The sequence below is a fragment of the Ischnura elegans genome, chromosome X, assembly GCF_921293095.1.
Source record: "Ischnura elegans chromosome X, ioIscEleg1.1, whole genome shotgun sequence".
Classification (NCBI taxonomy): domain Eukaryota; kingdom Metazoa; phylum Arthropoda; class Insecta; order Odonata; family Coenagrionidae; genus Ischnura; species Ischnura elegans.
In genome coordinates this window covers 109,513,233-109,525,665 of record NC_060259.1, presented here as the reverse complement: position 1 = coordinate 109,525,665, position 12,433 = coordinate 109,513,233, and the positions used below count along the sequence as shown (strand labels likewise).

Here is a 12,433-nt window from a genome sequence, read left to right as displayed (position 1 = left end):
ATACACTGTCACATGCACGTCGTTGGTAGTTAACTCGGAAAAATGTAGAAAACTCTAGTCTTTTAGTGTATGCAGCGCCGTTTTAGGAAAGTTGACGAACTACATCAAATTCACGGATTAGAGCAGTGAAAAAGAGTTCGACGTGGGGAACCAAAAATCATCGGGTGAAAAAATTCGAAAATCCCAGGTTTCCCCCACCAGGAGAACCTCAGTCCCGTGGGACAGTAACTACGTAGCAAAATTCCCAAAATCCCCTACCCTCTCCAACCATCAGCCCTCAGCCCCTACTCCGACGCTTTCCTCCTCTCCAAAATCAAACAAAAGGCCCCAGCTCGCGCAGGGTTCATATTACAAAGACCAGGAATGAAAAGCTTTAAAATAAAATATCAAGTTGCAGGAGAACAATAGAATTGTGTCTCACCCTTCCTTCTTTCTCCCCCTCTGACCTTTTTCTGCCAACCTGCTTCGAAGTTCCCCATTTCCGGAGGTCAACTGCTGCATGAGTCATATATTAGCACAAAAGTTGTCCAACAATGACTTACGGCATTGACACCGCACCTTTATTGGATTGAAATACACCCATGTCTCATAGAGCGCAATTTCGATTAGCGCAATTTCGATATAACGCAAATTCGTTCCTCGGGGAAACATTGCAACGCAGTGTAGCCTAATCAAAAATTTTAAACGCTCTCGTGATAAAACGTGAACTTGCGCTAAGTACACACGTAATTTCTATCAATTTACGCATATTAATATTATTTCTTGCCTCAAATCTCCTTTTCTGTTCATATATTAATCGAAATTCATTGCTGTGCAATTGCCAAAAGTATTACTCGTCATTGGGTCCAGATAGCCGGCCTACCGAAGATTTATCTCGTCTCCTTAACAGAATGATAATAAATAATTTAGATTGTTAATTAAGCGTGGGGCTAGTGGAAATGAGTTTTTTTTCAGCAATACGGTTTGAGACGTATTTTTGCCGTCGTAGGTTACCGGGCGATTGACTTCCAGGTAGAGGGTCTACGCTAAAGCCTTCAAGGTCATCGGTATTCACGGGGGAGAAATGGAGCGGTGGCCGAGTTGCACATGAATAGCATCAACACATAAAAGGGTCCGCTATAGAGTCTCAAACACAATGGCTTCGTTCCCTCCCCGCAGTCGTAGGCCTTCTGCGTCTCAGGAATACAGTTCAGCAGAAGAAGGTGATTTAGATAGAGCCATACAGAGTAAAAATCAAGAGAATATGGCAAAAAATAGGAATGCGTGTAGAAAAATCAAGAATTTATCAAGAAAAACCATAAACCTAGAAGAGGACTTGAGAGAGGTCAATTTCTTTGAAAATGGAGAGCGTCAAAGCGATATTGCGCGGAAGTTTAAACTCACGATGCCTTATTCTGAATAAAGACGAAGCTAAAATATCAGTGACCTTAGCCGCACCAACTTCAACCAAGCGGTCTACACATACGGAAAGTTCATGGTGAATCAGTACAAAAAGACGAGAGTGGTAATCGCTCCGAGACATTTAGTGAAAGCGGTTGCTTCCAGAATTTAAACGGCAAGCAGGTATTTTCAGTGCGGCGATATCAGGTGAATCTGCAAGTGTTGATAGCGCAGCCGCCACAACATTTTCTGATGAACTCCAAGCTGTTATTGAAAGTGGCTCCTTTCCCCCTCAACTAGATCTAGTGTTGACGAGACGATATTCATTTGGAAAAGAATGCATTCTCGTTCATTCATTTTCAGGGAAGGAAAACCTGGGTCAGGTTTCAAGGCATTTAAAGACTGTTTCACGTAGCTGCTAATGACTCGGAGGACTTCAAATTAAAATGATTTATCATTCATAAACTCCGCTAGCTATGAAATGGCATTTAAAGTAGCATTTTCCTGTCATTTCGATGAGCTACAAAAGGGCCTGGGTGACACAACAGTTGTTTTTAGACTAGTTTGAAAAATCGTCAACTGCCGGCAACGCATTACGATCCCCTGAGATAGCAGATGTTAGCCCACCCGCACGACAGGATGGAATTTCGAAAGCACGTAAGAATTTTTTTTAACGTGAATAAAAGTCTTTGAATGCGTGAATACTATCTTTAAAGATTTAAACTATAAATATTTATAGAAATAATGTTTTCTAAGGCTTTTTATGGGAATATAGATGTTTTAGAGGAAATTCAATACCAAAGACCTATGCTACCAGGAACGCATCCCTATCTTCCCTATGTTAAAACGCTCGCGTATAACGCAAATTCGTATAGCGCAAAGACCCCAAGGAACGCATCCCTTGCGCTATACGAGACATGGGTGTATTAGTAATGCGCACGTAATTTAAAAAAGAATAAGACCAAACGTGGCGTGTTTCTGACATCATTTAAGCATTTTACGCAAGGAAATAAATGTCAAAATACGACGGAGACTTCAAATGAAATTCGGGAGAATTGTCAAAATACGGCGAAACTCTATATCCTCATAGCTGAGCTACTCGGAAGTTGATGCTGTATTTTTTTCCGAAAACATATATCAAGTTACAATTTATGAGTTATGCTAGAAATCTCTATTGTCATAGTCACAGACGAAGGGATATTTTCTCAGGATATTTGGTTTCTCCCTGATAGCAATTCGAATTGATATTCTTATCACGTGAGAACTTCCAAAGATGGACTGAAAATAATGTACTTTGCAAAATGCCTCAGATTGTCCGCTAGCACTTGACAGCAGGAGTGGGGGTAAAGCGAGCTACCTGTTGAAAATAAGAAGTTGGATGAAGCCGAGTATCAGATGGGCGTGCCGCTGAAATGGCGTTTGGTAGATAAGAATGTATACATTACACAGAAATCCATCGTAGCAGTGTAAATGCCAAGACGGCATGCAATCATTTTTTCGCGAGGTGGTATGTCCCCTTAGAATATTTGAAAGAGATGTTAGTTGAATCAACTATATGCCCAAATTGTTACCATAAAATTAAAATATTCCACTAATCAGCTAAATTCCGGTTTGAATCCTATAAAGGAAATCGCAATTACTCGCCAAAATCCTGGGTTTCCTGTTGCATAGGCAACCTAGTAAAACATTCCCGCATTCATCGTTTTTTCGTGCCCCCTGAAAAACGATAGATCGAGGTTCCACTGTAAACCTTGTTACAGACGGTCCTCGACTTTCGTATGATTCGTACTTTCGTACGTTCAAAATTGACACCTTTTACTTGACTTTCGTACACTATATTAGGACTTTCGGACGTTGGTGTGTAATTTTTTTTAAGTTCCCGCGATGTTTATTGCGCACCCCAACATTCAATTGTTTCAAATGGCAGTATATGCGAACAATACGAACGTATATAATGAAGGGAATTGTTGATAGTTGACTCTAATCTAGGTGATTTATTTGGGAGAGAGACTGCCTGCTATAGCCTCCTATATCAAGAGAAGAAGAAAGCCTTCATTGAAGATATTTATCAAAAGAAGTTGACTAGACATCATCAAATAGCTTTCAATAAAACTAGTAAGATCTTCTTTCCAATTGTGTTTTTTCGTTTGAGTGCTGTTTAATTCATGTACACATTCAGCAACGATATTGCACGAAATATCACCCGAATTCCGTTTGTCTTTTGTCTTTTTTGAATAACTTGCGAAATATACGCGATCACGAATGTCACCCGCCAAATGTCGAATTTTGGTGTAAAAATTAAAAGGTATCCAGAGTGCGGGTTCAACAACTACATTTTGTTATGCTTCTTGATATTTCTTTTTATTTATAGTGGACGTAATAAGTGGAATGTCAACTTAAATGCCAAGAGGAAGTTTCACTCAATAGCCCACGGATTTCTTGTTTTTTAAACTTATATTTGCATTTTCTGCGTATTTTCGAAATAAATTAGATGATTTGAGGGGTTTTATTAACATATTTTTAAAATTAAGTCAATTCAATTAATGGATTCCGTGAAAAAAAAAAGGTTTTAGTACGTATATTCCGCTCTTTAGGAACGTAACCCCTAATTAGTAAGGGAGTCAATGGTTCGACTTTCATATAAGTTTTCGGGAACGCATTGTGCACGAAAGTCGGGGACCGCCTGTATTTATACATTCACCAAGGGAAATAGAAAAAAAAACATACCTTTAATGTGATTGGGCAATTCTAGTATTCGAGGTATTCGAATATTCGGGCAATGATATAATTAGTGATGGGTCGATTCCAAAATTTTATCAATTCCGATTCTGACATTTCGATTCCGATTCTACCAATACCGATTCCATCGATTCTGACACCATAGGCTCCAAGAAAAATATCACTTAATTCCAGGCAACAAGACAACCACTTGAAAAAATATTACTCTGTGAAAGAATCAGTTGACAAAAGCATCTTGCACATCAGATAGAAATCCATCGTAGCAGTGTAAATGCCGAGACGGCATGAAATACTATATGCCCAAATTGTTTCCATAAAATAAAAATATTCCATTGATCAGCTAAATTCCTGTTTGAATCCAGTAAAGGAAATCACAATTACTCGCCAAAATCTTGGGTTTCTCTGCTGCATGGGCAAACTAGTCAAACATTCCCGCATTCATCGTTTTTTTGTCCATTCCCTTGAAAAACAATAAATCGAGGTTCCACTATATACCTTTTTATTCATACATTCATCAACCGCAATAGAAGAAGAAACAGTATGTTTAGTATGCTTTCCACAATTCTAGTATTTGAGGTATTCGAATATTCGAGCAACGATTTAGTATTCGAATTCATTATTCAAGTTCGAGAAATCTGCTATTCAACCCATCTCTAATTTTGTAATTCAAATACATTTGGAGTTGTATTTTATATTTCAAATACTCATATATTTACTGCCCAGCCCTAATCATTTCAGCAATAACATATAGCCACGTCTCTCTACCACAACACTGGATATAATGATGAAGTTTTAGAATTGAATGATAATTATTGGGCTTGATTTTCTTTCTTAGCACTGAATGGAAAACAATGAAAAAGGAATATTGGAATCTACTTCATTTCAAAACTCAAATGACAGCCTTAATTTTTCTGTGCGCAAAAAAATAAATTGAGATCATGCATTTAAATATACAAAAATAATAATAATATTATAATATAAGATTCAATATTAGTTGCTAGATTAAATTAGTGAATTTTCGGAAGGCAATGTTTTGCATGTCAAACAAGTGGACATAAACACATCGGGCTGTTTATCCGTTTGCAAAAAGTGATACATATGCAGTTTTCTTAAATTATTTACATATAATGCTATACAGGCATCCCCCGAGTTACGTAAGAGATGCGTTCCGGCAGACTCTGCGTAAGTCGAACCTTCGCGGTGCTTCAGAGATTTTGATCGGTGCGGTGAAATTCTCTGCGGAGAAATGCGTGGTAAACATACTTTCATTCCCTCATATCTCAATAAAATAACGTGAAAATATCATCAATTGAATATTTACTTCGCTGGAAACATCGAAGAGTATTTCCAATGCACGAAACTAATTAAAAGTGAGCTTTTATTCAGCCAACTCCGTCGTCAACTTGCAACAAAGTTAGTGGGGAAGCTTTCAATTACGCTCTTACGCAATTACGCAAACACTCATTTACATTTGCACACAATATTAGAGAAAGAGAAAATTCAGCTTAATAAAATCTTTGCAAAATACAACACGGTAACTGCCAGAAACATGTAAACAATTACACAATATCACGTGTCAACTTTTTCGCAGCGTTCATTGCCAACACTCAAAATTTAAATGCCGTTACGTGGGTACTAAACAATTCTTTTCCGCAATAAAGATTTCTGCTCAAACTTCATTTTCTTTTAATTCCACAGCTGGAAATGTCCAAACTTAAGGATACAATTTTTAAATAGTTGAAAGTCGAAGTTCGGGTGTACATACTGTATAACAAGCTGTATCTTACAGGAGTGAGCACAACCACTTCCATCGCTAGAACTGCAAATTTTCACGTTGATTGTTCACTTGGGATTTATAAGCGATTTTTACACGGAAATTAATGAAAATTTCTTCGAGGAATGACAGAAATGTGTCACTTTGTTATGTTTAGCTTGTAAAAAACTCTATAGCTATTCGATATTTTTTCTACCATAGGTTGTAGGAGCGAATATCTACTTCCTCGCGCTCGCATTCGAAAATTAATGTAATCATTTAAAATGAGGTTATCGCTTACGTAAGTACGGATTTACCTAAGTCGAGACATATGTAACTCAGGGGAAGCCTGTACTGCTAATTTATAACACTATCTTTACAACAGGGTTCCCACTCTAACTACATGATAAAATTCACGGTTTTTTCCAGGTTTTCACAGTCTAAACATCACCAAATTTACGGTTTGTACACAAGGCATTTTAGGCAGAAATATTGATCACGTAACTATTATCGGCCACACGTTAACTCAAAATGTAACAAACACAACAGATGCCTTGAATGCAAAAGCAGCAATCAAAGTGCTATCTCTTATGACGTCACCTATAGTTAGCAAAATTCAGGTCCAGCTAAGGGGTGAGTGTGGGAAAATGGAGAGAGCAGGCTGGCAGGGAAGTGAATAAGTGCTTGATTTTTTGCCAGGGTTAATGCCTTCCAATTTCAGGCTTAAGGTCAATGTGCTGTCATGGCACACACAGACCAATTAATAGTTGCGCTTTTGAATAAACATATAAATAGCAGATAAATGTGTGGACAATACCTGCATGTGACTCGGCCTTAAAACACGATCGAAATATCGATTTTTCTTTTAATCTGTCTATCGTAGTTCTACAATCAAGTTCGAGAGATTTCTTAGGTTTTATGACGAAAGTCACGGCTATTTCCAGGTTTTTTCACGGCAGTCGAAACTCACGGCTTATTCACCATTTTAAGGTTTTCACGGTTGAGTGGGAACCCTGTACTAGATAGAACACGTGAATCTTAACAACCTAAAATATCTTCAAAAATGAGAGATCTGAAAACTTCAAGCCTTAAGATACAAAGCAAAAAACAGGAAAACCCTGTACACAAGCATACAGTCCTGACACTGCTTAATTCAAGTCTTGAAATGATGAAAATAGCTAAGTTTTCTTTAGCTGCAAATTTTACATCTGATTCTAATATTATGTTATTCTTCTATTGAGCATGCAATTATATCTATTCCTTCACTACAGAAAAACCTCACATCAATAATTATTATAATTGGAAAAGTTCTCGACAAAATAGCAGTTGAAGTGGAACTACTGCTTTCCGTACGTCACAAACCGTACCTTTTTTCATACAGAGCACAAGAAAAAATCGCTCAAGTAAGAACGAATTGCTGATGGCATTGAGGAAACACAAATATATTCACTTTCACTTCCAGTTTATATCAGTACAGTCAATTAAATTGTTACCGAGATACAACACTTGTACAAACTCTGAGGTATCTCAACTTTATGCAAAGACAATAGGTCCTAGAACTGTGTCGTTCATGAATGAATCATTCTTTTTGAACGGTTCATTGGCATGACCGAATGAATTCAAATATGGGTTCCTTATTCTAAAGGGTTCATAACGTATCAAGTCGACCGTGTGGTTCATGAAGAATCAAAGAATCATTTGAACAATCGTCCGAGTAGTAGAAGTAAGGTCTTGAATTACTTTGCGGGCAGCGGATGACAGTAGGTCTTCCTAGTCAATTAAGAGCAGTGACAGGCAGACATTTTTCCTGGTGTGACATTTCCGTTTAATATGGCAAATGTTATACCGCATTACCCATATGTTGCAGGGGCCACGTGCACCATACCTAACAATATTACTAACACCGCTGAGTCAGGGCTGTTGCGTGAGTTACCCAGAATAATTTCATGACCACTGCGCTCCCGGTAAAACCGTCTGTTTTTTGGGAAAGTTCCTTTAATGTATATTGCCAATTTATAGAATCACTGAAGAGGAAGGAAACATGTTTAGTCGTTTTTATTAATTATTATCTTAAATTTATATTTACTTACAGGATAGGTACACTGAGATTTGTTTCTACGAAAAAAAAATTTTATTCCTCAATTTTCGGGGATGGACCTCACATTGAGGTTAAAAAAAGAAAAATGCTGCTTTACTATTTATCGCACTTTCCAAATTCAATAAATTCTGAATCATTCCTATGACCATAATCACTCTTCATAAACATACTCGCGATTGGATGCATATACAGACATGAAGATATGTGTACAAATAATTACATACCGTATATCTCCGAATATAGTCCCTCCTTTTTTTCCAAAAATGGCCGCGGAAAAGTAAGGGGGGGGACTATAATCGAGTGTAATCCAATTTAGCATACTAAAGGTGACCATAAAGTAATAAATAACGGCATAATGGCTAATGTTCTCGTAGTCTTTCTATTTGAGTATATTTATGAGGATTATAATCGGAGATATTAGTAAATACTGCCACGTTTTACCGGAAATTAAGACAATTTTTACCACAAATGTTGTACAGATACGATTATTCCGATTCAAATAGCATATCAAATATGCGTTTTCACGGAATCCATCGGGTAGCCGCTAATTTTTCTTGGAAAAGTATTGTTAGAATAATTCAATCGACACTGATCACTTAATGACGCAAAACAGTAAATAATTAAAATGAAAACTAAACACACACTATCATTACATTAATCGAACACTAGAATTGAATCAATAGTATATGTACCCGTCGCTCATTTAATAACTACACGATTTAAATAAATGCGAAAAATAAACAGATAAAGTGAACCTTTCGTGACGATTTAGCATTTCATTGCGTCCGTAGCTACTATACGTCCGTGCGGTTCGTGTTTACAACCACTGCCTTTACCGCCTTCACAGAACAAGAATGCGCAATAGGTGATGCATTTGTTTCTGAAAAGGCGCAATAATCGACGACTTTAAACCAGAAGCGCCGGCATTACTGCATTTGATCGAAATACAGCGACTCAGCATCGAAAGTGTAATCAATTTATTGAGGAATATCTTCAATTCGTCAGGGTAAATAGGATCGATAAATTACGTCGCATAACGTTTCGCAATTATTTCCGCGATATTTTCTTTATCAAAAATAATTTTACGTTCAACAGTGAGGTGATGAATCAAGTAGGAAGATGAGGATCAATCCTGCCGCAGATTAGAGGCCTTCAAAGACGGAGTTTCCATGCCAATTTAAAAATAGCCGTTGCAGAATACGCCGTAAATCATAGTATTTACAGCGCTAGCAAAGGGCTAATACATCGCGGAAGTCATTTCGGGGGTCTCGATGCGGCAGATTCAAAGAATTAGAGGAAAATATCGTCGAATTTGTGCGCAAATGCAGAGCAGAAGCTCTTTGTGTAACTTATGCAATGATTCGCGACGAGGCATTGAAAATTGATATAATTTTTTTTCAGTTTTAATGTTTGTTGGAAAAAGTTTATTTCTTAATTTTATTACTTTGATATTTGTGAGTCCTGTAGTTTAATTGTTTTGCTTAGCAGGCATTTGATAGCAATATTTTTATAATATTTATAATTTATTTAACACAATTTTATTTAGATTTCCTAAATTCTTCAGGTCACTTGGATTTGTGATGACTTGATGGGTGTGTTACACTGGATCTAAGGAAGTTTCAGGGCCAAATGCAATACTGTTTATGGGCTTTAAGTTAAAGCTTATATATTGACATTGTCTGTAGTCATTTGGAAATCAAAAATATTAATAATTTGTGAAGGTTTAAAAAATACAATAGCCTTGGATACTTTAAAAAATTTCTCATTTCTTCATTACATCTGGTTAAGGAACTATAAATTACTGATACATGCAATGATCACAACATGTTTTAGGTATAGTTATTTTGTTGTGATGGAAAATATGTGAACAGATTTGTTCTTAATCTTCACAGAAAATAATAGTTTTCATCGAATCTAGAATCTTAACTTGCTAACCACAGTAAAATTGCCTTCCTTTACATTTTAAAATTTTTCCCAAAACTGAGGTCTCAAAATTGGGGGGGGGGACTATATTCGGGGGGGGACTATATTCGGAGATATACGGTATATAATTATGTAAGTTCATGCATAAAGCCTTCCATATTTTCAGTGAACTCTGTATTACATCAGCTCATTGCAATCATTTGTTTCACATTGTTCACTTAATTCACAGAGGTCATTTGGTTCATGTAATTCATTATGAACGACATGAAAGTACAGTTCATTCACATGAATAGAACCAAATGAATCGAAAATCCCACCTCTAGTAGGTACCACGCAAGACTTCATAAGATGAAAACAAATTAAACGAGGCTATTGTTTAACACTGACAGTATTCAGTGTTAAACAGCCTGAGTCCTTACCCCGGGGTTCTGGGACACTCTTTGGACCAGTGACCACCACGGCCACATCGATAGCATTGCTCAGGGTCTCCCATTCCAGGTCGATGCCTTACTTTACTGGTTGATACTTGTACTTTAATCGGTTGGCCACCAACAATGAATCCATTTAGCTCCTTTATTGCCTCATTAATGTTGTCATTGGATAATAAATGCTGAAACACAAATCACTTCTTAGTCAAGCAAGAAAATTCCAAACTTTAGAAACAGTTCAAGTATGCTCCCATGAAATACTCACAACAAATCCATAATTGCGCACAATATCACACTCAACCACAGTGCCAAACTTGGAAAAAAGCTGTCGAACCTCTTCAGCCTTGGTTTTATCAGTTAAATTTCCAACAAATATCTTGGTAGTGGGTGTATGAGGACCTTTACGGCTTGTTGCTGCTTCAACCTTCATTAGTTGACCATTCAACGAGTATCCATTTAAATTTTGAATGGCGTTTCGACCAGCTTCTTCATTTTCCATGTGCTAAAAAAGTAGAAGAGGCACATATTATCAATTTCAGCGCATAACTATTTCCAAGAAATGAACAAAATCAGAAATACAAGCATATGGTTAATTGATAAATCAAATTAATCAATTAACCATACGCTTTTTAGAATTCCACAAAGGAAAAAACGCTCACCACGAAACCAAAGTTTTTCACTACATCACACTCCACCACTTTTCCGTATTTCTCAAACAATGGTCTCACATCTTCAATCGTGGACTTATCCGAAAGGTTTCCAACAAATATTTTAAAGGTTCCTACACTATTTGCCCCCGGCATTTTCGGTCAGTCACTGGGACCTGTAAGTGAGAAAAAAATTATAAGCCAAACCCTTCAGACTTGAACGGTTTAGGGCCGAAAATTGAGGTGAACGCCATAACAGAAGGAAAGGCTAAGTTACAGTTCCCGGGCATGAATTCTAATTCAAGAACTGATAACAGCCAGAGCAGAGACAGAGAGGGCACAGAGACAGAGAGGGCACAGAGACCAAGCCAATGCTTCTTAAAATTAGGTCTTCTGATACCCTCAGCGTCAAAAGATTTCCCAAGCAAGGAATAGATTCCTTGCGGTAAGGAGTATCGAATACAGCTATTGCCTAAACTTAATCATTATCTATGAGACATATTGTACCCTAAAGCCTCTAATAAGCACTTAAATACCTTTAAACACAAGAAAAACAGACAAATAGTCAATGAATGGTCACGCTCTCATTCATGGCAAGGACACAAAGCTTCGGTATCTGCATCTTTTCATCTTACTGGAAACAAGAAATAATCACCACATTTTTAAATGGAGGAAAGGCAGAAATTCATTTAAACCAATCCACTAGAAGTTAAGAGTAATAAAATATAACGACCAATACAAAGAAAGAAGGCTTGTTTACACGTTGCATTTTCCCGCACATGAAATAAAAATTACATAACATAATTACGAGTATGCGTAGTTCAATCGCATAACAATTACTTTCTCAATTCCATGCATAAGAACAGGCCACCACCAAATCTAAAGATGCGAATGTATGCACCACGTAAACATGGCTTAAACTTGAAAGATTGTTTAGTCGCGAAATGGCGGCCGGCTTACTCATAGGCCGCCGGTGTTACTTAGAATAACCAGGCATGAATACTATCCCATTAAAACTTTCCTAAGTACAATATAGAAAACAATTTCAGATCATATAATACTATTATCATCCAAGCATAAAAAATACGCCAGTTAAGGGCGAAGATTTCGACGAAATCTCTAAATCACTCAGATACTACATCAACACGAGCTAGAACTTCTCACAAGGTCATTTTTCTACAACCTTAAGTTTATGACAAAACAAATAATATAAATACTACCTAATACACATTACTTACCCAGAATTAATCAGACTACCGGCAAAAATATCGACGTTCACGAAAGGCCAGGGATGGCGTCCCCAGGTTTGCAAGCTTCAGGCTAGTAAATTATTTTAACACCAGTGGCGCGTCATTCTGACAAGCAAAGTATTTAAATTCGGATTTGTTATACATCGGCCGTATTAGCGTCTATGAGACTCGTATCGAAAGCTAGATTGTATGAATATATCATTGCGCGAGGCATG

General features: G+C 37.2%; 1 protein-coding gene across 3 annotated transcripts in view; it reads right to left on the bottom strand.

The window, feature by feature from the left end:
• The window catches only part of LOC124170739 (RNA-binding protein lark-like), a 55,637-nt gene extending 43,204 nt beyond the window's left edge, over positions 1-12,433 (bottom strand). The window contains exons 1-5 of one of the 3 annotated variants that reach the window (XM_046549648.1): positions 11,809-11,915; positions 11,505-11,602; positions 10,981-11,144; positions 10,587-10,823; positions 10,313-10,503 (exon numbers count right to left, since the gene is read on the bottom strand). In XM_046549648.1, the coding sequence (XP_046405604.1) occupies positions 10,313-10,503; positions 10,587-10,823; positions 10,981-11,124 (572 nt within the window). In that variant the 5' untranslated portion in view covers positions 11,125-11,144; positions 11,505-11,602; positions 11,809-11,915. Of the gene's footprint in view, positions 1-10,312; positions 10,504-10,586; positions 10,824-10,980; positions 11,145-11,504; positions 11,603-11,808; positions 11,916-12,206 lie in introns of those variants that run through there. The other 2 variants (XM_046549647.1, XM_046549649.1) reach the window with 2 other exon arrangements.